General features: G+C 48.9%; 1 protein-coding gene across 4 annotated transcripts in view; it reads left to right on the forward strand.

Moving 5' to 3' along the window:
* Positions 1–26,961, forward strand: part of LOC138251924 (long-chain-fatty-acid--CoA ligase ACSBG2-like) — a 411,952-nt gene that overhangs the window by 249,320 nt on the left and 135,671 nt on the right. For all 4 annotated transcript variants that reach the window (XM_069205692.1, XM_069205693.1, XM_069205690.1 and 1 more), the window contains one exon: positions 13,893–14,179. In XM_069205692.1, the coding sequence (XP_069061793.1) occupies positions 13,893–14,179 (287 nt within the window). The remainder of the gene's footprint in view (positions 1–13,892; positions 14,180–26,961) is intronic.

Raw genomic sequence — 26,961 nt, forward strand, 5'->3', positions numbered from 1 at the left:
AACAAACAAAAGTGGCGAGCGGTCATCCTTTCTGTGTCCCTCTCTGTATTGGGGAAAGTGTTGGAACTGAAAGTTCTCACAAGTGACCTAGACTGTGGGGTGGTCATATAGTAGGCAAACTTTGGCTATGAATTGATTACCCAATCCGAACTTCTGCAAGGTAGCAAATATCCCATTCTATGTAGTCAAACTCCTTTTCAGCATCGAGGGATAGTGCCAGGGCTTTGTCTGGTAATTCTCTGGCCTCTCAAAGGACATGGGACAGTGTGTAGGTGATTTCTAGAGGTTTGCCCTAGGACAAATCCCACTTGGGTGTGCTGTATCGGGGACGGGATGACCTTGCGAAGGCAGGCCGCTGGCGGGGATTTTGACATCTCCATTCAGGAGGAAGATGGGCAGGTAGCTGCCCCTCAAGAGGCGTGTCTTACCCTGGTTTAGGGAGGTCTGCTATTACTGCCCTGTTGGAGATAGAGCCCAGGGAGTCCGCCTGACCAGCCTCCTGGAAGATGTCGTAGATGGAGTCAACAGCCTCTTCTCCAGCCCACTCATAAAATTCTGCATGGAAGCCCTCATCTCTGGGTGCCTTATGGTATGGGAGCTTGTATATGGCCTGCACTATCTTCATTTCACTGATTTTGCCATGCAATAAGGCTCCGCTGTTTGAAAGCTGGGGTATCTGTGCACTCTCCAGGAAAGCCTCCACCTGGTCGGCATCAGCTGCTGTCTCTAAGGTGTATAGTGTCTGGTAGAAAGCAGCAAACTCATTGATTGTGCTGTGGGTGAGTGAGAATCAAACCACTCAAGGAGTAAATAGCGGGGATATAACCTGTGCCACTTCTAGTTGACGCAGTTGGGCCATCAGCAGCAGCCCCCCCCCCCGTAAATGGTAGTAGTGGCAGCCCTTTAGGTGCTGTAGTGCGTATTCCTCGGATGTGAATATTTCATTGAGAGCCAGTTTGGGCCTGTTCCAAATGGTGCTGTACATGCAGCAAGGGGCAGGTTGCATATTGGCAGGTGAGAGATGCAATGTCAGCTTCCAATTCTTTCTGGCGAGTCACATTCTGTTTCAGCCAGTGCTGCATCTCGCATAATTTCTTCCTGGATGGTGGCTTTTGCAGCAGCCCACAGTGTCCTGTGGTATGTAACAGTCCTTATTCTCCTGCAGATATGTGGAGATGTGCACCCTCAGTCTGGATTTATCCTGGGGCATAGGGTGGTGTTGCACGGGCAGGCGCCAGGGTCCTGGTGTGGTGAGGCTAAGGTCTACAGATGGTAGGACTGGAGCATGATCGGAAAGGGTGGTTTCCAGGATCCAAGATTCCCGAGCGTGAGCCACCAGTCTCTGTGAGATGAGGTAACCTAGCTGGGATTGGGTGCTGCTGTGTACTAACGGGAGAAAGGTGTATTCCCTGTTAGCCTGGTAGGCAAGCCTCTAATGATTCACCTGTGGTGAATCCTAGTTTGTTTTAATAGGGATACAGGAGTTAGCTTAGCCATTGGCTTGGAGACTTGTGCCCCCGTCACCTAGTGACTTTTACCGTACTTGGCATGCTCTGTTTTATCGCATTTATTTACTTATTTCTTTTAAGATGGCTGCCTTGTTTTGACTTAGGCCCATGTTTCGATTTTCCTTATCAGTGCCACCGCGCTAAGTGGTCAAGATCAGGCGACAAATACAAACTGAAGGTATCCGCGTTAGGTACTTTCCCTCTTCACGCTTTTGAGTGAATTCTTTATACTAATTACTGACCCAAGCACGCCTTATCTATTGTTTGGGAACTAACCCACGTCGGGTCCAGGCAGATCTGTATATATACTCCACACTTTATCAGATAGGCAGAGGGATTCCGACCAGATGCACTCGCTGCGGCATGTCTCCTTGACACTGACCCAGTCTTCGTGTTCCTGGGGAGTCTGAGTTAGAGACCTCATTCTCAGGTAACGAGGGTTTGGGGCTCTTCTCACGAACATGGTATTGGCAGATTGAGGTTTAACATACCTAGACCTCTTCTGGGTTAGAGGTTAGGCCTACAGACTAGGGTATTAGGACATATTGCACTCTTCATGATATCGAGTGATATTGCAAGATGGTGGGGGTCTTTGTGTTAATGACTTGTCTTTGCAATTCTGTTCCTTGCATTGTTCATTATCCTAATCATTGCAGCCCATGCAACTTATCACAGATTGCAGTTTTGATTAAATAAATATTGAAACTTTACTGCATCATCTTCATTGCCCGTGTGTGATTGAGACATGTTAATGTGAGAAAGGGGTAATCTCTGTTTAATCATGACTCTTCCTGAGATATCACGCTTTTGAGACCCTGCATAAAGTCTTCCACAAACCAACATTAACCGTTTGGGGTTTAGGTGAGGTGCTGCTTGTGAGCCGGAAGGGTTGGTACAACAGTTGCGTTTTGTTGTAGGATTGGCATAGTCACCTACAAACATAAGTACTGTTATCCTTAAACCAGCAGTCTTGCCTAGAGCAAGAGTCCAACTACGACACCAGTATGTGGTCTGAGATCAGGTCCCCCAGTAGAGTTCTATCACAGTTGTTGGCTATGTCGATGGGGCCATTCCTGTCAAGCACTGCATCCCAGGCAAGATTCCAGTCGCCCTCCATTAGATACCGCAAGGCTCCGATCTTGAGGAGGCAGTGGAGGAGGCAGTGGAGGAGGAAGGAGCGGTTAGTGCCCATAGGTGCATATACAAAGCCTATGCAGAGAGAGCTGTCCCCAATCTTCAGTTTCTCAAAGACCTACCTGTCATTTGTGTCAGACTATGCTTTGTGCTTTGATAATAGTGGCGGGTAAGGTCTTATGGAGTAAAATCGCTACTCTGCACTTCCTGGCTGTCTCACCCCCTGCCGCTGACTGTTCCGGGCAACTTCTGCAGATCACCTTACCCACTCAGTTCTGGCACAGTTTAGCAGATTCAGGGTTGTAAGAAAGTACCCTTTTTGGCATGGTTACCCCCAATTTATGCCTGCTTTCAGTGTGTTTTAACTGTTTTGACTGGGATCCTGCTAACCAGGACCTCAGTGATTGTGCGCCCTCACTCTGAATTTGGTTGCTTAGGACTTTGCACCCACCCCCCACAGTTGGCATACTGGTGCCCCCATATAAGTCCATAGTATTAAACTTAGCTACCCAGGGCATGGGGCACCAGGGGTTCCCAGTGGGCTGCAGCATGTATCATGCTGCCCATGCAAAAGATGTCTGCAGGACTGCCATTTCAGCCTATGTGAAACGTTGCGTGCACACTTTCACTTCCGGTCACTGCACCAGGTCACTAAGTCACCCCTATGGTAGGTCCTCCTAGCCCAGATGGCAGGGTGAGAGTACCTGTGTGAGGTCACCCCTGCATGAGCAGAGGTGCCCCCTACGAACTCCACCTCCATTACACTGGACTTCGCAAGTGCGGGGAAGCCATTTTACCTGTGTACTGGACACTGGGCACTACCTGTGTCCAGGTACATAATGGTAACTCCGAACCTGGGCATGTTGGAATCATACCCCAATAATGTTGCCAGTAGTGGTAATATGATTCCGTGCACTGTGGGGGCTCTTTCGAGGATCACCCAGTATTGCTTCTTCCAGTTGTCTGTTGTTTTCTGAGCAGCTGGCACTGCTGCCACACCCCAAAACAGGTTTTTGTCCTCTTGCTGCTTGGCCAGCGTAGGCAGAGGAAGGCAGAACAAATGATTTCCTGTGGGAGAGGGAGGTAACGCCCTCTCCTTTGGAATTAAGCGTTATATAGCTTGAGAGGGGTAGCCACCAGTATGCTTTAAAGGACACATTTGGGGCCCTTCTTGCATAAGCCAGTTTGCACCAGTCCCTGCTCTGGCATGGAACTAAACAAAGGAAAGGGGTTGTGCCCAGAGCTCCTTCGGGGGACCACTTGATTCTGCTGTTTTGAATCAAAGGTGGGCAGAGGCCCCTGGGAGAATCTGAGTGGCCAGATCAGGTAGGTGACATTACATCCCCTTCCTGAAAGGTGGTCCCCCTGCTAGGTGACCAATCCTCCTTCCTGAGCTATTTAGGGTCTCCCTCTTGGGTGGGTCCTCATATTCGACATGCAAGATTCCAGCAGGACTCCTCTTCATCGTTTACTTCATCTTCTGGCCCCTGGGACTGCAACTGGACCCTCCAGGAACCGACAATCTCCAACTACAGCGACAACTCTACTCTGCAACATTGTTTCTCCGGCTCCTTTCAGGAACTGTAACACTTCACCAGCAGTGCATCCTCGGAGGTCAGCAAGGCTTCAGCCTGCACCAAGAAGCAAGAAGGAATCTCCCTTGGAGTGAAGGAGTCACTCCCCTGCATCCTCAAGCAACAACTGCAATGGCGACCGGCTGCATGTATCTTTTATCCTCTGGAGCTTTGTGGATGCTTCATCACAGGTGGTGGTCTGGGTCCTCTCTACCAACTTTTCAACATAGGACACAGTAAGCCCTTGCCTCTCCTTGCATGACAGTACCCCTGTGCACTGCGACTCTTGAGGCTACCAAGGCTTGTTTGTTCCTCTAAAGGATCTTCAGTCTCTGTGTGGCCCCAAACCCCACCAGCACTCTTTCCTGCAAAGCAGTCTCATGCATGGTGCTCCAGTGGCATGGGGCTCCTCTTAAGGTGTGCTGAGTTGACCTCACCAAGACCTCTGTGCCCAATGCCAGTCTGCTGCCTGTGGGGGCTGCCTAATCTTCTTGGGACTCTCCCAGCTGCTGAAGGTCACCTTGAACTCTCCTCCTTGGGTAGAGTCCCTTGGACCTTGCTGATCCTCTTAAACCTTGCAAACCTGTTCTCAGACTCTTGCATTTGCCAAGGCTTGTTGGTGGTTTCCCAGCACCACTGACCGACCGGATCTCGACCGCTGACGTGAGACTTGACTTGTATCACTTCTGGGTCTCAGCTCCTGTCCTGCATTGCTGACCACCTTTTGTCCACTGTCAACCTAGTCCTGCATCAACAGAAGGGTGGGTAGTGGCTTCTGCCACAACCAGACACTCCAACACAAACTGGACTTGCAGAAAAAGAAACCAGGGCACTCCTGAAAGCAGTCTGAAAAAGTGTAATCCAAAGTGAAAAAAGAATCTGAGATTCAAACAAGTCGTTTTAACAAATAGTTGGACTTTAATTCCTTGTCTATGCATTAGCCAGAATACAGCCAACACGTGTTTCATCCAAGGGACTTTTTCAAGGCGAATAAGTACAAAACGTGAAATTCCCATGTAATTCGTTAAATAAAAGGTAGTCCTGAGGCGGCTAGTAGTAACTCCAGGATGGAAGTTCCCAATAGTTGAAATTCAGTATCCGTGTAAGCGAAAGGTTTCGGATTTTATAACACTGGTCGATCAGAGGCCATAATAAGCCCATCAAACCGTAATCCTGAAATCGGAGGAAAACGGGCTCCGGTGTCAGCGTGCAGTAAAGTAAGCCTTTGGACTTGGTCCCCTTCCTTTGCAGGTTCTCTTCTGTCTGAATCCACCTTTGGGTTCTTCCAGTCTTGGTTGGGTCTTGCATAATCCTTTTCCAAAGTCCTCCTGTTGGTTTTGGGGGAAACTAGGTACTTACCTCTGCTCTCCTTGTCGCTGGGAGTCACTCTGGTACTCGCCTCTTGTGTTCCCAATTCCTCTAGCTCCCTTCTACTGATTCCACTTTATTGGGTGGGGGCCTGCCTTTCACGTTCCTCTTTAATATATGGTTTGGGCCTCCCCTAGGGCCCTCACTATTTGCTATTCTTTTTACCAATGCCTCTTGCTTTCTATGCTACTTACTGATTGCTAATGTGTATATAATAGTTTGTTTACTCACCTCCATTTGGAAGATTGCCTAGTCAGTGTTCTAGTGCTTATGTTACTATAGTAAAGTACCTCTGTTTTTGTAATGCTATGTGGTTCTTTCATGTGTGTAGGTGCTGTGTGACTACAGTGGTATTGCATAAGCTTTGCATGTCTCCTAGATAAGTTATGGCTGCTCATCCAAAGCTACCTCTAGAGAGTCCTGGCTTCCTAGTCACGGCCTACACTTCACTGATAGGGGATACCTGGTATAAGGTGATATCACCATAGGTGCTCACCACACACCATGCCAGCTTCCTACAAAGGTTGCCAAGGTAGGTCTGTGTGCGGTAGGGCCACATCTGCCAATTTCAATCGGAGATGGGAGAGCACCTTCTTGTGTTTCACATAGTGTGTAAGCCCATTGACATGCCACAAGAGTACGTGGAGAGTGGTGGTATGAGGCTGGGCTGGCCATGACCTTGATGTGGGAGTGTGGGAAAAGAGGTTGATAGAAGAGAGCAAGAGAGAATCGGTGAGTATGAATAGGAGTGCCTGGTTTTGAGCTGGGACTAGGCCTGTAGACCCTGGGTCCGAGCTTGTGGAGCCTGTCGGGAGGCAGGGCGTGCAAATAGGATAAAGTATGGTCGAGGGTATGGAGGGAAAAGTGGGGCCAATGGGACTGAGGGGCTAGTCATAAGAACCCTGGGGTTCTACAGAGAGTAGGGGGGGAGCAGCAGGGTAAAAAAGAGGAGGAAGATACAGGCCTGCCAAATTCGAGTTCTGGGGCAGATGGGGTTTCCGGGCTCCATTGAGACAATTTTGGGCCTTGGTGGATCCCCAGTGTGGGAAGTGTCAAGGGGTGGAGACAGTGGACCTCCCTGGCGCACTGAACAAGTGTTACAACATTAACCATTGATCATTAAAACATTTGAAACAGCTGTGTGATACATACCTGAGCATTAGTCAGCAGTAAATGGTAACGTACTAAACACTGGCAAGGGTGCCTGCTTAGTGGTAGGGGTGGAAGGTGGGTGGATTGGAGAAGCTTCAGGAGCGTAGCAGGTTAAGAGCAGAGCAGTATTGCAGTCGAGGTGTAGCGCAGCTTCCAAGAGAGGTGTGACTGAGGCGGGCGTGGCCTAGGATGAGCATATCATGTATAAGCGTGCAACTGGATATTCAGCTGCCTAGTGGGCACTGGATGCAGTTTGTGTTGCTCTACGCCAAGGCATGAGCGTGGGTAGGGTGCAGTGGACTCTAGTTATCTCAGTCTGAGATGGGGGTGGGGTTTCAGCAGGGACCGTGACTTGTCCCTGTCATGGGTTGGAATGAAGTGCGCCAGTGTCTGAAAAGACTGATCCCTGGCGCCGTGGGACCTTGCAGATTTCTCAGTCTCTGCTTCTATGGTGTGTACCGCTGTTGTGCAGCTGCCCGTCTGGTGGGGCAGAGTGAGGTAGGGATGCTGGAAGACTACCATGCGGCTTTTGGGATGGGTTCAGGGGTGTAGTGTCCATTGCTTGGTTTGGGAGGCCATCCAGGAAGAAATGTAGGTCCTCCTGGTCATTGAAGTCCTTTGATTTGCTGTCCTTTGTGATCCACATTTGGACTGGTTCGAACAGGTTGTACTTAATGTCCATTTGACGGAGCCGGTGCCTGAGAGATAGGAAAGCTTTGCAATGTTAATCTGTCTCTCTCGAAGTCTGGCAATGCATATCCTGCGTCCTTTGTAGCTGTATGGGCTATGATAGGGTGCCTCGGGAGGAGCTGTCTGACCTGCTCATAGCACAGAAAGCAGGCAATGATGGGTAGAGGCTGTGACGCTTCCTGCATCGGGCCCATACGGTGCACTCACTGGAGTTTGTGGAGGCAGGGGAAATCAAAGGTAAGGCTGATGAAGTGTGGGGAGGGTGTCCTTAAGGAAGCCTTTGACTTCTGATTCCCTCCGCGCGTTCTGGGAAGCTGAAGAAACAGCCATTGTCTCTGCAACTCCTGTTTTCCAAGTCAATTACTTTGTTTCGAAGGAATAGGAGTTCCTGATCTCTCTACATAGGGTATTAAGTCGGTCTTCCACCACTGTGACGCAATGCTCCAGATCAGTCACGCGGTTCTGGAATCCCACGATGTCTGCGCAGATTGATTTGGTCTCTGCTGTGAGCCCCGAAATGTTGGAGCCCATTCCTTCCAGCAGATGGCCTACAGCTGTAACTTCCTGGGGAATATGGTCCAAAATGGTGTCCGATGCTGGACTTGTTGGGGGAGGGGGGGGCTCACTCTGGCCCGTCACTGGCACTCCTTTTGCGGTGGCCATCGGCAGGGCTGAAGGAGAGCTTCGGAGAAAAGTAGTTGCCCTGCCGGTTTGCCTGTGGATTTGCCATTGGGTATGCCAGGAGGCATCTCCAGTTCAGTCCAGTTTGCGCCAGCAGGGGGAGCAGAGTGCAAGGGCTGCACGGTTCTGATAGCTGGAATGTGCCCCATTCCCTCACTGCACATCAGGGTGGCGTCTGATCTGAGTCAGTGTGGGCATCCAGTGCCCCATCAACAGGAGGTTGGGAGGGTTGGCTCTGTGTGGCACCACTGCTACCAGTCAGTCAGGACTCACCCTGAGGATGTGAAGGGGGAAGGGTCCAATGTTGCTGGGGCCCTTCTCTACCCACGATAGCATCTCTGGCAAAGAACACAGCTATGGTTGGGTCAATTGTGTGTGGGCACACCCACCGGTGGAATCCATAAGTCCTGGACGTCCTTGGTCTTAGTATGTGGGAGATGCCAGCCAAGAGGTAGGGTGGCCGGTGGATGGGCCCTAGTGGTTGCGCTGTGGTCTTCCACAGGGCCACGTCAGGCAGGATAGCTGCCACAGATGTTGGTCAGTTCCCCACATTCCAGCATACCTGGCGGGGGCTCGAGGGCTCTGGCCCATGTCAGGATTGGGACCACAAGGACGCAGGCCCTTTGGTAGGTGCTGCGTGTAGGAGGCTGGCCTGACTTGTAGTGGGTACCAGAGGTACTTACACCTTGTGCCAGGTCCAGTTATCCCTTATTAGTGTAGAAGAGGTGTTTCTACTAGCTTAGGCTGATAGAAGGTAGCTATGGCAAAGCTGCTTAGGCTGAACTAGGAGACAAGTAAAGCTCCTACTATACCACTGGTGTCATCTGCACAATATCCTAAGAAAACACAATACACAGAATTACTAAAAATAAAGGTACTTTATTTTTATGACAATATGCCAAAAGTATCTCGGTGAGTACCCTCAGTATGAGGATGATATAGAGATCTAGAGATCTAGAGATCTGTACACAAACCAAAATTATGCTGGTAATAGCAAGAAAAGTAATGCAAGCAGTGTAGAATTGCAGTTGATTGCAATAGGAGCACATCGGTATAGGGGCAACACAAACCATATACTCCAAAAGTGGAATGCGAACCACGAATGGACCCCAAACCTATGTGAGCTTGTAGAGGGTCACTGGGACTGTAAGAAAACAGTGAGGGTTAGAAAAATAGCCCCCCCCAAGACCCTGAAAAGTAGGTGTAAAGTGCACCTACTACCCCCAGAGAGCACAGAAGTTGTGATTGGGGAATTCTGCAGGAAGAACAAACACCAGCAATGCAACAGTGGATTTCTGGACCTGAGTACCTGTAAGACAAGGGGACCAAGTCCAATAGTCGCGACAGTGTCGAGAGTGGGCAGGAGCCCAGGAAATGCCAGCTGAGGGTGCAAGGAAGCTGCCACCAGATGGAAGAAGCTTGGAGTTCTGCAAGAAAGAAGAGAGCTAGGGACTTCTTTGGAAAACGGATGTCCCACGTTGCGATGAAGCTTGCAGAGGTGTTCCCACGCAGAAAGACCACAAACCAGCCTTGCTAGCTGCAAGGGTCGCGGTAGAGGTTTTTGGGTGCTGCTGTGGCCCAGGAGGGACCAGAATGTCGCCACTTGGAGGAGGAGACAGAGGGGGTGCCCAGCAAGTCAGGGAGCCCTCACAGAAGCAGGCAGCATCCGCTGAAGTACCTGAACAGGCACTTGGAAGAAGAGTGAACCGGAGTCCACGCGAAGTCACAAAAGGGAGTCCCACGATGCCGGAGGACAACTCAGAAGGTTGTGCACTGCAGGAAGGTGTCTGGGACCCAGGGTTGGCTGTGCACGAAGGAAATCCTGGAAGAGTGCACAAGAGCTGGAGCAGCTGCAAATCACGCGGTACCCAGTAATGCAGTCTAGTGTGGGGAGGCAAGGACTTACCTCCACCAAACTTGGACTGAAGAGTCACTGGACTGTGGGAGTCACTTGGACAGAGTTGCTGAGTTCCAGGGACCACGCTCGTCAGGATGAGAGGGGACCCAGAGGACCAGTGATGCAGTCTTTTGGTGCCTGCGTTAGTAGGGGGAAGATACTGGCGACCGACGGGAGATTTCTTCAGAGCTCCTGGTGCAGGGAGGAGGCAGGCTACCCCCAAAGCATGCACCACCTGGAAACAGTCACGAAAGCCGGCAGGATGAGGCGATACAAGCTTGCTAGTAGTCGTCTTGCTACTTTGTTGCGGTTGTGCAGGCGTCCTGAGCAGTCAGCGGTTGATCCTTTGGCAGAAGGTGAAGAGGGAGATGCAGAGGAACTCTGAGCTCTTGCATTCGTTATCTGGTGAATTCCCCAAAGCAGAGACCCTAAATAGCCAGAAAAGGAGGTTTGGCTACCTAGGAAGGAGGATTGGCTACCAAGAGAGGTAAGAGCCTATCAGAAGGAGCCTCTGACGTCACCTGCTGGCACTGGCCACTCAGAGCAGTCCAGTGTGCCCCAACACCTCTGTTTCCAAGATGGTAGAGGTCTGGGACACACTGGAAGAGCTCTGGGCACCTCCCCTGGGAGGTGCAGGTCAGGGGAACGGTCACTTCCCTTTCCTTTGTCCAGTTTCGCGCCAGAGCAGGGCTGAGGGATCCCTGAACCGGTGTAGTCTGGCTTATGCAGAGATGGGCACCATCTGTGCCCATCAAAGCATTTCCAGATGCTGGGGGAGGCTACACTTCCCCAGCCCTCACACCTATCACCAAAGGGAGAGGGTGTAACACCCTCTCTCAGAGGAAGTCCTTTGTTCTGCCTTCCTGGGCCAGGGCTGCCCAGGCTCAGGGGGGGGTGGGGGGGGCAGAAACCTGTCTGAGGGGTTGGCAGCTGCAGTGGAGACCCCGGAAAGGCAGTTTGGCAGTACCCGGGTACTGTGCTAGAGACCCGGGGGATCATGGAATTGTCCCCCAATACCAGAATGGCGTTCGGGTGACAATTCCATGATCTTACACGTTACATGGCCATGTTTGGAGTTACCATTGTGACGCTATACATAGATAGTGACCTATGTCCAGTGCACGCGTGTAATGGTGTCCCCGCACTCACAAAGTCTGGGGAATTTGCCCTGAACGATGTGGGGGCACCTTGGCTAGTGCCAGGGTGCCCACACACTAAGTAACTTTGCACCCAACCTTCACCAGGTGAAGGTTAGACATATAGGTGACTTATAAGTTACTTAAGTGCAGTGGTGAATGGCTGTGAAATAACGTGGCCTGTGTAAGAATTGTCAGAGCTCCCTATGGGTGGCAAAAGAAATGCTGCAGCCCATAGGGATCTCCTGGAACCCCAATACCCTGGGCACCTCAGTACCATATACTAGGGAATTATAAGGGTGTAGCAGTATGCCAATGTGAATTGGTAAATGTAGTCACTAGCCTGTTAGTGACAAATTTCTAAGCAAAGAGAGAGCATAACCACTGAGGTTCTGGTTAGCAGAGCCTCAGTGAGACAGTTAGGCACCACACAGGGAACACATACATATAGGCCACAAACTCATGAGCACTGGGGCCCTGCCTAGCAGAGTCCCAGTGACACATAACAAACATACTGAAAACATAGGGTTTTCACTATGAGCACTGAGCCCTGGCTAGCAGGATCCCAGTGAGACAGCGAAAACACCGACATATACTCCCAAACCAGGCCAAAAGTGGGGGTAACAGGCTACTTTCTCACACTGCGGGTGGGGGGGGGTGACATCAGGAGGATGCTGCGGGGGCTGCTTCAAGGCTGTGGCTCGCAGATGGGCAGAAAGAGGTGGCCCAGCTAGCACGTAATGCCCCCTGCTGGTGGCGTCCCTCTGGGAGGGAATTCATGCTCTTCAATTTTTTTTTACTTTTTTTTTTTTTTTTTTTTTTTAATTTTCTTTTTTCCTGAGTTGTCTGCTGGTCCTGGCCCCCACTCCAGGCAGAAGATACCCCCAGCCCCTGCCGATCCAGGAGCGCCCTGACTGGGAGTTTGGGGGGAGGGACGGAGGGAGATCGGGGAATGCAGCAATGACTCTTGTGCCCTTGGCATAAACTGTTATTTGTTAACTGGCCCCTTCAGCTCAAGGAGCACATTTGTGGGGTGGGGGGGAGAAATCACTCCTTGCCCCATCTTTGACCTCATGAAAACCTATTAAAGGTTTTGCCTCAGATGTTCTGGAAAACATACTATGTCCGCACGTTACAGTAGACGTTTATCATGGGCAGGGGTGTGGAATTTTATGGAATACTTCTCGTCCAAGGGACAAGAGGTTTCAAAAATCTGCTTGTCCTGTAAAAATAGTCCCTTTTCGTGACGTGAGGTGTGAAATTATGCCACGCTCTCATGTCTGAGCTGAAAACAGCTTCTGGTTTTACCAGAGCTTTGATGCTAATAAGGCTCTGTTTTTGCAAGCTTTCTGTAAATCCGCACACAGAGGCGGGAAGACAGTATTGGTGTTCCACGGCTGAAAATATTCACGAAGCGCTTCTTCAATCCCTTCGCACACTGGAAATGGCTTAACTTTACTCCAGACACGGGCAGCAGTCAGTTTTTCCTGCGTTGGGCAATGGAAGGTGGGTGTGTACGGACGTGGGGTACAGACAACCTTTCATGTGAGCAAATATACTTGTGAAAATGGAATTCACAGCAACAGTTCCAGGCCATCCTCTCTTGTGCCTTCCTTTGCCGTAAATCTGCACCAACGAAAGGGGATAGAGCTGTGGGTGAAGGTTTCAGTTTCTTTTAAGAATGGGGCCCCTCGTCATGTTGCCCATAATTTTGCTATAATTGTTTTATAGTGTTTATCACACATCGATGTTTTTTAGCACTTTTTTGACATCTCAGATTTGGTTCTTAAGATTGTGCACTTGTTTTATTTTTAAGTACGGCTTATTTTTTAGGCAAGCAATCACCGATCTTGTATTAATGCTTCTGTGTGTATTTCCTTAATACTCGAGCAGCATTGTGAGAATATTCTAAATAACCTGAAATTTACATTTACCTAATGTGTAAAGGTTTTTCCATTGGAACCACTTTCATTAAACAATTTCTTTCAATCAGTCAGACTTGTAGAGCGTGGCTAATCACCCATAGGGTCTCAAGGCGCTGTAAGAGTACCCACCCAAGCAGTTAAGGCTTTGCATAAATGAATTATTTACAAACTTGAACAGGTTATACATATGGATAAGAATCTTACTTGTGTTGCAGAGAACCCCCTTTCTGTTAACCACTCTGTGGTACTGTAAACTGACAACCAAAGGGTTTGTGCTCGGTGGGGTTGGGCCTACCTGGCTATTGGACAAAATAAATATGAAAACTTGTTGCCCTCGACCCCAAACAATGGGTTCTAGGTGTTGGGCTGTAGGAATTCAACACCTTTTGATGGGCCTTTGTTAATTCCGATCTGCTCGTCTGACTAATCTCCTTTACTGTACGTAACCATCTGTGGCGTTGGAGTCTTTGATATCCCTCTCTCCATCTGTCATAAATTAGATTTACCATGTCCTTCTACCTGTAGAGTAGACTTGCCCTTCTCAATAGTTCTTCTGTGTACGTGACTTCTTCTTTCCTAGTTGCTGTGATGTAGAACTGGCTTTGTACAGCACATCATGCATCCCTAATGCGCACAAAGGCAGGGACGTATGCTATGTCAGAGCTTTACTTAGTGGGCCAAGTGGTGGGATACAGTGCACCATATACCCAGTGGTAGTCCATCGGTGGATTTCAGGGATGTGCTCTAGGTAGGTAATGCTTACAAGTGAAGAGCACAGCTGGGATCAGTAGCCCAGAGTCCCCTAACATGCCTTTTTGTTTTATCAGGTGAATTGACTAGTATCGCCGTGGATCACGGAGGCCTACTGGAGACCAAACTTGAACCTGCAAGCAGCTACTGGACAACTGAAAGGGATGGGGCTGTCAAGCTGCGCATGGAAGCCACGGGGCCTGCGGCAGATACACCTATCACCGTGCACCAGATGTTCCAGAGAACAATTCAGTGCTTTGGTGATCGTCCAGCTTTGGCCCAGAAGAAAGATGGAGTATGGGAAACCATCACGTACCGGGAGTATCACCAGCAGTGTCGAGCTGCAGCCAAGAGTTTCTTGAAGGTAAGTCCAGTTCTTCTGCCAGAATGCTTTCCTTCCATCACCTCTAACAGGGAGATGAAGCAGAGCCTGTACCCCAGTGTCTTGCAGGTTTGTGTGGTGCAGGATTCCCCCATGTTTACGTAACCACTAATGAAATTTAGGAAACCGCAGTACAAGGGGTAATGATCTAAATCCTACGCTCCACACTAGCGTAACACCTCAGTCTCCCACTGCTGCTAGTGTAATGGCACCATTGCCCTGTGTCCACTATTGTGATCTGAGTATGTACTAACTGCTCTGATCCAGTTTTTGTAGAAGTAGTACGTGACACCCAGCGCTAGGCCTGCGGTGTACCATCATGTGTGGGACTAGAAAAATGAACAAATTACTACAAGTCCCAAGGTTGGACTTAACTTTGGCATTTTTGTTTTGCTGTACATCTGAAGTGCTTGGTTCGTTCAATGGTCTGTAATTGCACACTTCACTTCCACTGTGCTGCAGCCCTACTGCATTGCATTATTCATCCCCTCTTTGGTTGCATGCTGTATGTATGCTCTTCTCTGGCTTTAAGATCTTTAATGTACACTTACCGTTGCCCTTTCTCCCCCACCCCGCTGGTCTTTCTTTGCTGATCCTGGCATCTCTGGCTGTGCCGTAGCCACGCCCACCTTTCATCACTACACCAGCACTAATGCATTTTAGAGACACCAGCCAGTGGTTTATTGCAATGACCAAGTTAATACGTGTATACGCAGTGCATGGTAATTAAGATGTGTATTAATTTTGTTTCCTTGGCAACATATGCAAATTTTTAATAAAAAGTAATAAAAAGGTTACTGTTTAAATTCCTAGAGTCTCTCAAACTGTTGATTTGGTTGCCAGCCTCTGACAATTAACGAGTTTATTGCATTTGTCCAATGAAATTTCAACTCAGTTTGGCGAGCAGTACATTGTGAGTCTTCATAGTTTCCAGAAGTTTGTTCAGTGTTTTAAGGGATGTCGGAACCTGCACTGCAGTCACTTGGCTAGGGCAGTTTGTTAAACTACTTTTGCCAGAAATGACCATAGTTTTGATGTGCTAAAGTTAGTGCTTCGTACATTCCCATGCATCACTTAGGCTTCTAGATGCTCAAGCCAGTGGGCAAAAAATGGTTTAGGTGTGTGCCCTGAGTTAGCTGACTTCTGTGGTGTAGTGTGTGAGGGGAGCCAGCTGACACCTGCAGTATAGTGTGTCACCCGGAGTGCGGTGAGCCAGCTGACACCTGTAGTCTAGTGTGTGACCCGGAGTGCGGTGAGCCAGCTGACACCTGTAGTCTAGTGTGTGACCCGGAGTGCGGTGAGCCAGCTGACACCTGCAGTCTAGTGTGTGACCCGGAGTGCGGTGAGCCAGCTGACACCTGTGACCCAGAGTGCGGTGAGCCAGCTGACACCTGTAGTCCAGTGTGTGACCCGGAGTGCGGTGAGCCAGCTGACACCTGCAGTCTAGTGTGTGACCCGGAGTGCGGTGAGCCAGCTGACACCTGCAGTCTAGTGTGTGACCCGGAGTGCGGTGAGTCAGCTGACACCTGTAGTCTAGTGGGTGAGCCAGCTGACACCTGCAGTCTAGTGTGTGACCCGGAGTGCGGTGAGCCAGCTGACACCTGCAGTCTAGTGTGTGACCCGGAGTGCGGTGAGCCAGCTGACACCTGTAGTCTAGTGGGTGAGCCAGCTGACACCTGCAGTCTAGTGTGTGACCCGGAGTGCGGTGAGCCAGCTGACACCTGCAGTCTAGTGTGTGACCCGGAGTGCGGTGAGCCAGCTGACACCTGCAGTCTAGTGTGTGACCCAGAGTGCGGTGAGCCAGCTGACACCTGTGACCCAGAGTGCGGTGAGCCAGCTGACACCTGCAGTCTAGTGTGTGACCCGGAGTGCGGTGAGCCAGCTGACACCTGTAGTCTAGTGTGTGACCCGGAGTGCGGTGAGCCAGCTGACACCTGCAGTCTAGTGTGTGACCCGGAGTGCGGTGAGCCAGCTGACACCTGCAGTCTAGTGTGTGACCCGGAGTGCGGTGAGCCAGCTGACACCTGCAGTCTAGTGGGTGAGCCAGCTGACACCTGCAGTCTAGTGTGTGACCCGGAGTGCGGTGAGCCAGCTGACACCTGCAGTCTAGTGTGTGACCCGGAGTGCGGTGAGCCAGCTGACACCTGCAGTCTAGTGTGTGACCCGGAGTGCGGTGAGCCAGCTGACACCTGCAGTCTAGTGTGTGACCCGGAGTGCGGTGAGCCAGCTGACACCTGTAGTCTAGTGTGTGACCCGGAGTGCGGTGAGCCAGATGACACCTGCAATCTAGTGTGTGACCCGGAGTGCGGTGAGCCAGTTGACACCTGCAGTCTAGTGTGTGACCCAGAGTGCGGTGAGCCAGCTGACACCTGTGACCCGGAGTGCGGTGAGCCAGCTGACACCTGCAGTCTAGTGTGTGACCCGGAGTGCGGTGAGCCAGCTGACACCTGCAGTCTAGTGTGTGACCCGGAGTGCGGTGAGCCAGCTGACACCTGCAGTCTAGTGTGTGACCCGGAGTGCGGTGAGCCAGCTGACACCTGCAGTCTAGTGTGTGACCCGGAGTGCGGTGAGCCAGCTGACACCTGTAGTCTAGTGGGTGAGCCAGCTGACACCTGCAGTCTAGTGTGTGACCCGGAGTGCGGTGAGCCAGCTGACACCTGCAGTCTAGTGTGTGACCCGGAGTGCGGTGAGCCAGCTGACACCTGCAGTCTAGTGTGTGACCCGGAGTGCGGTGAGCCAGTTGACACCTGCAGTCTAGTGTGTGACCCAGAGTGCGGTGAGCCAGCTGACACCTGCAGTCTAGTGTGTGACCCGGAGTGCGGTGAGCCAGCTGACACCTGCAGTCTAGTGTGTGACCCGGAGTGCGGTGAGCCAGCTGACACCTGTAGTCTAGTGTGTGACCCGGAGTGCGGTGAGCCAGATGACACCTGCAATCTAGTGTGTGACCCGGAGTGCGGTGAGCCAGCTGACACCTGCAGTCTAGTGTGTGACCCGGAGTGCGGTGAGCCAGCTGACACCTGTGACCCGGAGTGCGGTGAGCCAGCTGACACCTGCAGTCTAGTGTGTGACCCAGAGTGCGGTGAGCCAGCTGACACCTGTGACCCGGAGTGCGGTGAGCCAGCTGACACCTGCAGTCTAGTGTGTGACCCGGAGTGCGGTGAGCCAGATGACACCTGCAGTCTAGTGTGTGACCCAGAGTGCGGTGAGCCAGCTGACACCTGTGACCCGGAGTGCGGTGAGCCAGCTGACACCTGCAGTCTAGTGTGTGACCCGGAGTGCGGTGAGCCAGCTGACACCTGCAGTCTAGTGGGTGAGCCAGCTGACAACTGCAGTCTAGTGTGTGACCCGGAGTGCGGTGAGCCAGCTGACACCTGCAGTCTAGTGTGTGACCCGGAGTGCGGTGAGCCAGCTGACACCTGCAGTCTAGTGTGTGACCCGGAGTGCGGTGAGCCAGCTGACACCTGCAGTCTAGTGTTTAACCTGGAGTGCATTATGCCATATGTCTGTACTTTAGGGTGTGTCTGTGCCATGGTCCAGCTGACATATATGGTGTAGCGTGCGACCTGGTCTGAGGTGAACCAGCTGACACCTGTGGTGTAGTGACTGGAGCGCGGTGCCCTGCAGACCTAGTGTATGAGCAGGTGTGCAGTGAGCTGTATCGCAAATGAGGTTGTATTTGAATTATCCATCCAGCCATGTTGTGAGGGGCAGGGGGTTACTAAGTAGTGCCACTGACAGCCCGTGATCTTCTGTAACAGTGCTTTGGAGACCAGGCATTCCTTTTAGGTTTATATTGACCTGACTTAGAAGGAAGAGTGGTTGGGTTGTCTGGAATTCTCATACAGTAGGATACAAAGTAAATATACAGTTCACTTTCCCAATAAGGATGCAAAGACTGCTTTAAAGCTCTGGCATGACGTAACCGCTGTCTACTAGATGTATTATCAGCTCTTTAAAACATATTTAGGCTTTGGTTCCACCCACAGGAGTTTTACTCTCACCTCACTCTATTGGCTAATTGGTGTATCATTCTACCTTCCAAGAAACACTTCCATTTCAATGCATGAGGGACTATTTTATATCTCAAAAGTACACTTCATCACATTCAAATCTTTACCCTGACTGGAAAGAATACATATATATATATATATATGAGATAAACATGGATGTGATTATTTAATACATATAAACAGCGTACATGAGTGGTGTGTTTGAGTTGGCATAGTAAAGCCAGACTAATTGGCTTTGCCAATGCTTGTCTTTAGGTCGCAGCTGAACAGTTTGCTTTAGCATGATTGGATAGCTTTGTCTCACTTTCCTTCTCCTGATTCTATGGTTTCTCACTAGTGTTCTGGAGGTTGACCTGTTTCCTTCCATTGCTGACCTCCACGGGGAGTGCATGTGTTGCTGACCTGTGTGCGGCTTTCCCCGCCTCAGTCTGGGATGGGCAGGGGGGACAATACAGACTGGAAAGTACCACCCACTCTCTGCTCACCCAGTGTTCCCCCTCATTAAAAGATGCCCTCAGCAGATGCACACTCATTCTTGGCAGCCAGCTTTGAATGAGCAAGGCTGTGGAATTTTAGTTATTGTTTCTGGTTTTCAGTTAAAACAGATTATAACAAATAAAACAATGACAAATGGGATGTAATTTTTTCAGTAGGAACTGGAGCACATTGAGTAAATCATTGGCAAATCACTTCATTGCACTTTGAGCCACCTACTCTGTCGTACATGGAAGCATATAAGAAGTGCTAAATCCATGTTTCATGTTGAATTAACTCTGCAAGGTCCAGATGGGCCCAAATCCAACAGTTCAGTCACTCATTGTTGATTTTATGAAGTTGTGTACATGTTTTTAGATTGGATCCACTTGTAGGAATGTAACCTGTAAGATCGTATGTGATGTTTTGGTGAAGTACTTTAACTTATGGAATTTGACCTTTGACTTATGACTTAACTTTTTTTCTTTTAACTTTTACATTTGTGTGCATTTCTATTTTTTTTAACTACAATTTTTCAAGTTTCATGAGTTATTGTTTTAACATGGATTGTCTGTTTTATGGTTTTAAGTAACCGAATAAAGAATACTTGATGGTAAGCTGAACTTGCAGCTCAATAGTTTCTTAAAGCTCTTGCATTACAGTAAAGGGTTTACATTAATTAACTATATGTACAAATTCAAACATCTTAATCCTATGATTCTGCATCTTGCTTTAGCAACAAACAGTTCATTCTCGCAAACATACTATACCATGACCCATAAGAATGTTCTGTTAAAATAATACACATGGACTTATGGATCGGCACCACAAATGCAGTTGAATCTCACTTAGACCTGGATTTATAAAATGAAAATGCGTTCAGAGGCTAAACTCATAAAGACGCACTTACAAATATGAACATAGCGGGTATAGGAAGCTGGCCTGGTGTGTGGAGGACATCTATGGTATCACCTTATGCCAGGTATCCCCTATTAGTGAGGTGTAGTCAGTGTCTAGGAAGCCAGGCTCTCTAGAGGTAGCTGCGGATGAGCAGCCAAGGCTTATCTAGGAGACATGCAAAGCTCATGCAATACCACTGTAGCCACACAGCACTTACAGGCATGAAAGGAATGATGGTGTTACAAAAATAAAGGTACTTTATTACAGTAACACTACACTAGAAAACTTAGGCAGTTTCCCCCAACTGGAGTACACTATACATATCTACACACAATAGCAACCAGAAATTAGCATAGAAACAAGCATTGGCAAGAATTGTAGAAAATAGTGGGGGCCCTAGAGGAGGGCCAAGCATATACTAAAATAGTGGAATGTGAAGTGAAGCCCCCCCCCCCGTTGCCCACTGGCCAGAGAGGACCAATGGGGACCACTCCAAACCACCACTTGTGATGCAGGATCCACGCAGTGCCAGAAGAAATGATCCACACAGCTGGACGTCGTTGCTGTGGGTGCCTGCAGATGCTGGGAGTGACTCCTTCACTCCAAGGGAGATTCCTTCTTGGTGCAGGCTGAAGCCCAGTCAACCCCAGAGAATGCACAGCGTGGAAAATGTTGTAGTTGCTGGTAGGAGCTGGAGAAACAATTTTGCCAGGCGATGTCGTCTCGGGCGTTGCAGTCTTGTTGGTTCCTGAAGAATCCAGTTGCAGTTCCAGTGGCCAGAAGTAGAAGTAAACGATGCAGAGGAGTCCTGGTGGAGTCTTGCACGTCAAATCTGGGGACCCACCTGCAAGGGAGTCCCTAAGCAGCCCTAACTGGGTTTGGTCACCTAACATGATCACCTATCAGGAGGGGTCTTTGACATCACCTGCCTGACCTGGCCACTCAGATCCTCCCAAGGGCCTCTGCACATCTTGGTTTCAAGATGGAAGAATTGAGTGGCCACCTGAAGGAACTTTGGGCACCACCCCTGGGGTGGTGATGGACAGGGCGATGGTCACTCCCCTTTCCTTTGTCCAGTTTCGGGCCAGAGCAGGAACCAGTGGTCTCTGGACTGCTGCAAACCAGTTAATGCAAGGAGGGCACCAAATGTGCCCTTCAAAGCAAACCTGTGGCTTGGGAGCCTACCCCTCCCAAGACTTGTAACACCTATTTCCAAAGGAGAGGGCGTTGCCTCCCTCTCCAACAGGAAATCTTTTGTTCTGCCTCCCCTGCTCGAGCTAGTGAAGCAGCAGGAGGACAGAAACCTGTCTGAGGGGTGGCAGCAATGTGGGCTGCCTGGAAAACCCTAGATGACTGGTAGGAGCAATACTAAGGGGGTCCTCTAAGGAGCCCCCAGAGTGCATGGAATCATACAGCCAATACTGGCAACAGTATTTGGGTAGGATGGCAACATGTTTGATACAAAACATGCCCAGGTTTGGAGTTAACATTATAGGCCCAGTACATGGGTAAAATGGCTTCCCGCACTTATGAAGTCCAGTGCAATGGAGCTGGAGTATGTAGGGGCACCTTTACTCATGCAGGGGAGCCCTCACACACAGGCACCTGGGACCTGCACCCTGCCCTCTGGGCTAAGAGGTTCTGCCATAGGATGACTTACAGTGACCTGGTGCAGTGAAAGGGTGCATGCACCTTTTCATGCTGGCTGCAATGGCAAGCCTGCAGACACCATTTTGAATGGTCTCACATGGGTGGCAGAATACATGCTGCAGGTCGTAGGGAACTCCTGGTGCCCCAATGCTCTATGTACCTAAGTACCATATACTAGGGACTTGTAAGTGGACACCAGTATGCGAATTGTGGAGTGCACAAAAGTCCTAGGCAACCAAATGTAGAGGGAGAGCTCACAATCACTGAGTTCCTGGTTAGCAGGGAAAGAGTGGGGGTAACATGCCCAAAAGAGGGTACTTCCCTACAGCAGGAGCCCTAGTTACAGCTGCACTTCTGTAAATTCATAAACAATCTAAAGTCCTTGATTGTAGTAAAGGCATTGAGTTGACATAAGTGATCTCAATATTCTGGCTGTTGGGTCAATAACCACCTCTTCTCATGCACTGGGTACGGAGATGGTTTCAACTTTTAATCGCGTAAGAAAATTCAAAGACTCCAAATCATCCACAAGGTCCATTCTATTTTTGGGAGCTCAACAAATCTAAACATTGGAAAGGTCACTAGTATTTGGGGCCTAGACCTATTGGCTTTGTCAGTGCTTAATGTAGTGATTGCTTTAAGACTGGGGTTGCAAGGCCTTCTTTTAAAGAAGGATGTGTTGTAGGGCCTGTGCCCTACTGTAGGAAAATGGCTCCCTGTTGCAGTTACCCTCCACTTTTTGCCTGATATTTAAGCTGACTTGACTGAGAAGTATGCTGGGACCCTGCTAACCAGGCCCCAGCAGCAGTGTTTTCACTTAAAAATGTACCATTGTTCCACAATAGGCACTCCCCTGGCACACAGATACTTCCCTTGTAAAAGATACCAGTGGTACTAAGGGCCCTGTGACCAGGGAAGGTCCCTAAGGGCTGTAGCATGTGTTGTGCCACCCTAAGGGATCCCCCACCTAACACATGCACACTGCCATTGCAGATTGTGTGTGCTGGTGGGGAGAAAAGGGCAAAGTCAACATGTCACCCCTCTAAGGGTGCCATGCCCACAAACCACTGCCTGTGGCACAGGTAAGTCACCCCTCTAGCAGGCCTTACGGCCCTAAGGCAGGGTGCTCTATACCACAGGTGAGGGCATAGCTGCATGAGCAATATGCCCCTGCAGTGGCTGAGCCCATTCTCAGACATTGTAAGTGCAGTGTGGCCATATTGAGTATATGGTCTGGAAGTTTGTCATTACAAACGCCACTGCTCCATAATGGCTTCTCTGAGTACTGGGAAGCTTGTAATCAAACGTCTCAGCACAATTAACCCACACAGAGGGCATCTTTGAGATGCCCCTGGTTTGTTATCCAAACTGCTAGTGCAGGACTGACCAGTCTGTGCCAGCCTGCCACTTCCAGACAAGTTTGACTACATAGGGTGAGAGCCTTTGTGCTCTGTGGCCAGAAACCAGGCCTTTCCTGGGTGGAGGTGCTTCACACCGCCCCCCTGCAGGAACTGTAACACCTGGCGGTGGGCCTCAAAGGCTCAAGCCTCTTGTTACAGTGCCCCATGGCACTCCAGCTAGTGGGGTTGCCCACCCCCCATGCAAAGCTCGACTTTTGGCAGCAAATCTGGTGGGAAAATTGGGGAAAGCAGGAAGGAATGGCCACCCCAGCTAGGACTACCCCTAAGGTGTTCAGAGCTGAGGTGACCCCCTCCATGCAGAAACCTCCATCTTAGTTTGGAGGACAGGGACCAATATGAGTGGGTTTGTGTCCCCCTCCCCAAAGGAGTGGACACAAGAATGGTGTAACCATTCTCACAGTAGCCATTGGCCACTGCCCCTGACCCTTGTAACACTCCTAAATCCAGAATATATGGGCTCCCCTGAACCCAAGTCATCAGATTCCTGGTGACCTTACAAGAAAAGACTGCTAAGCTGAACCCCCAGCAGAGAAGGAAGACGCAAACTGACTTGGCCCCAGCCCTACCAGCCTGTCTCCTACTTCAAAGAACCTGCAACAAGAAAATGACACATCCTGCAGGACCAGGAACTGCTGCCCAGCTCCAGAGGCTACCCTGCACCCCAAAGGACCAAGAACTCCAGAGGACAGTGGCCCTGTCCAAATAAACTACACCACAGGACTCCAGAGCCTCCCTGGAACCGCAAGTCCTGACCACTCTGCACCCAAAGCCCACGGCTCGTGTCCAGGTGACCCAACCAGCTGGAGAGGATCCCCAGGTGATTCCGAGCAAGAGCCCACCCTGGGTTGGCCTTTCCTGCCCCTCACAACGCCTACAGTGTGAATCCAGAGGACCCCTCTGACTGTGAAAGCTCCGGACAAAGATATCCGATGCCTAAAGGTACACTACACCCACAGCCCCCAGGCCTTGGAGAGCCCGACTACCAGTGCAGCAACATTCAGCAGGTGGCCCTCCTACTTGTCCAGCCTGAGGTTTTCCCAAACTGACCCCCTGGACCCAGCCTGAAGCATTAATGTGGCCCATGGGGTCCCCCTCATAGTAAAGCATTGGGATCCCCTTCTTTGCCCCCCACCCCACACTCCTCTAAACCCCTCAGGTCTGCCCTCCGAAGACAAGGGTACTTCAGCAGATCGGTAACCTTGTGCCTCCAGTCTCCATAGGAGCCCATGTAAAAATTTTCTTAACATTGACCTCTGCACTCGACCAGCCCCGAGTTGCTGGTGGGTGGGTGTTTGGGTTTAACTTGAACCCCAACCTGTGAACTTCCTAACACCCAGAGACTGGAACTGTAAGTCATTTAATTAACTGTAAATCGTACTAACTCTTCGACCCCCCCCCCCCCCCCCCCCCCCGAACAGTTTCTGAAAATTGCTCTGTCAACTTTTAAAACGGATAATTGCCAATATTTCACAAACTGTATAGCTTATTGATTTCAAACAAAGTATTTTTGATGTGTGAAATACGAATTTATTGAAGTACTTACCTACAACCTGAATCTTGTGGTTCTAGAAATTAAGAAAATCTATTTTTGCTATATAAAAACCATTAGTCTGGAGTTCTTATTGTGTGTGCTTCTATTGCTTGCGTGTGTACAACAAATGCTTTGCACTACCCTCTGATAAGCCTAATTGCTCAACCACGCTACCACAAAAGAGTATTCGTATTATCTACTTTAGCCTCTGTTAAGCCTCTCGGGAACCCCTGGACTCTGGGCACACTATCTAATTTTGATATAGTACACACAGAGCCAGCTTCCTAAATTCTGGAACAGTGCACAATTCAGCTCAAACTGATAAGGAGGATCCATGTAAATTCAGAGTGATCAATGATTCATTTAGGCCACAACATATCAGGTGAAGGAATAAGTCTTAAATTATCTAAAAGCACTAATGAGGCATCTACACCAGAAGATCATGATCAAGCATGTTAATTTCTTAGTCTCACGGAAGTTTGTTGAAAAGTAATTGCTGATGTTTCCTTAGTGGCACAGGCACTAGAGTAATTACTCAAAGGGTGCCATATTTGCGCAGACATGGTACTGTGAGGGAGCCTTCATAGCCATTAGAGCGCATAAGCACTCTTTAACAATACAGAGGCAATATCTTATGTAGTGATACTATGAGTATGTAAAATGGGCTAGAAGCCCTGCTTCTCCCCCCCCCCACCCCTCCATACCACCACCCCCAAATATACATTACTGTATGCAAGGTCTTAACCGCCTGTTCTCCGCTTACTAAAAGCCCCATATATAATATAGTGGCAAATTTGTTTTGAAAATTGTGAAGATTTGTCAAATGGCGCCAAAGTTATTAGCACACCAGCTAGGTTCCAATTAAAACTTCCTACTGGCGTCTGCCAGTAGAAAAAGAAAATATATATATATATATATATATATATATATATATATATATATATATATATATATATATATATATATAGTTTTAATTGGAACCTTTGCTGGTGTGCTAATAACTTTGGCGCCATTTGACAAATCTTCACAATTTTCAAAACTAATTTATATATATGTATATGTGTGTGTGTGTATGTGTGTATATATATATATATATATATATATATATATACAGGGAGTGCAGAATTATTAGGCAAGTTGTATTTTTGAGGATTAATTTTATTATTGAACAACAACCATGTTCTCAATGAACCCAAAAAAACTCATTAATATCAAAGCTGAATATTTTTGGAAGTAGTTTTTAGTTTGTTTTTAGTTTTAGCTATGTTAGGGGGATATCTGTGTGTGCAGGTGACTATTACTGTGCATAATTATTAGGCAACTTAACAAAAAACAAATATATACCCATTTCAATTATTTATTATTACCAGTGAAACCAATATAACATCTCAACATTCACAAATATACATGTCTGACATTCAAAAACAAAAACAAATCAGTGACCAATATAGCCACCTTTCTTTGCAAGGACACTCAAAAGCCTGCCATCCATGGATTCTGTCAGTGTTTTGATCTGTTCACCATCAACATTGCGTGCAGCAGCAACCACAGCCTCCCAGACACTGTTCAGAGAGGTGTACTGTTTTCCCTCCTTGTAAATCTCACATTTGATGATGGACCACAGGTTCTCAATGGGGTTCAGATCAGGTGAACAAGGAGGCCATGTCATTAGATTTCCTTCTTTTATACCCTTTCTTGCCAGCCACGCTGTGGAGTACTTGGACGCGTGTGATGGAGCATTGTCCTGCATGAAAATCATGTTTTTCTTGAAGGATGCAGACTTCTTCCTGTACCACTGCTTGAAGAAGGTGTCTACCAGGAACTGGCAGTAGGACTGGGAGTTGAGCTTGACTCCATCCTCAACCCAAAAAGGCCCCACAAGCTCATCTTTGATGATACCAGCCCAAACCAGTACTCCACCTCCACCTTGCTGGCGTCTGAGTCGGACTGGAGCTCTCTGCCCTTTACCAATCCAGCCACGGGCCCATCCATCTGGCCCATCAAGACTCACTCTCATTTCATCAGTCCATAAAACCTTAGAAAATCAGTCTTGAGATATTTCTTGGCCCAGTCTTGACGTTTCAGCTTGTGTGTCTTGTTCAGTGGTGGTCGTCTTTCAGCCTTTCTTACCTTGGCCATGTCTCTGAGTATTGCACACCTTGTGCTTTTGGGCACTCCAGTGATGTTGCAGCTCTGAAATATGGCCAAACTGGTGGCAAGTGGCATCGTGGCAGCTGCACGCTTGACTTTTCTCAGTTCATGGGCAGTTATTTTGCGCCTTGGTTTTTCCACACGCTTCTTGCGACCCTGTTGACTATTTTGAATGAAACGCTTGATTGTTCGATGATCACGCTTCAGAAGCTTTGCAATTTTAAGAGTGCTGCATCCCTCTGCAAGATATCTCACTATTTTTGACTTTTCTGAGCCTGTCAAGTCCTTCTTTTGACCCATTTTGCCAAAGGAAAGGAAGTTGCCTAATAATTATGCACACCTGATCTAGGGTGGTGATGTCATTAGACCACACCCCTTCTCATTACAGAGATGCACATCACCTAATATGCTTAATTGGTAGTAGGCTTTCGAGCCTATACAGCTTGGAGTAAGACAACATGCATAAAGAGGATGATGTGGTCAAAATACTCATTTGCCTAATAATTCTGCACTCCCTGTGTGTATGTATATATATATATATATATATATATATATATATATATATATATATATATATATATATATATATATATTCTTTTTCTACTGGCAGACGCCAGTAGGAAGTTT

Source organism: Pleurodeles waltl, chromosome 1_2 (assembly GCF_031143425.1).
Source record: "Pleurodeles waltl isolate 20211129_DDA chromosome 1_2, aPleWal1.hap1.20221129, whole genome shotgun sequence".
In the NCBI taxonomy this organism is placed as follows: Eukaryota; Metazoa; Chordata; class Amphibia; order Caudata; family Salamandridae; genus Pleurodeles; species Pleurodeles waltl.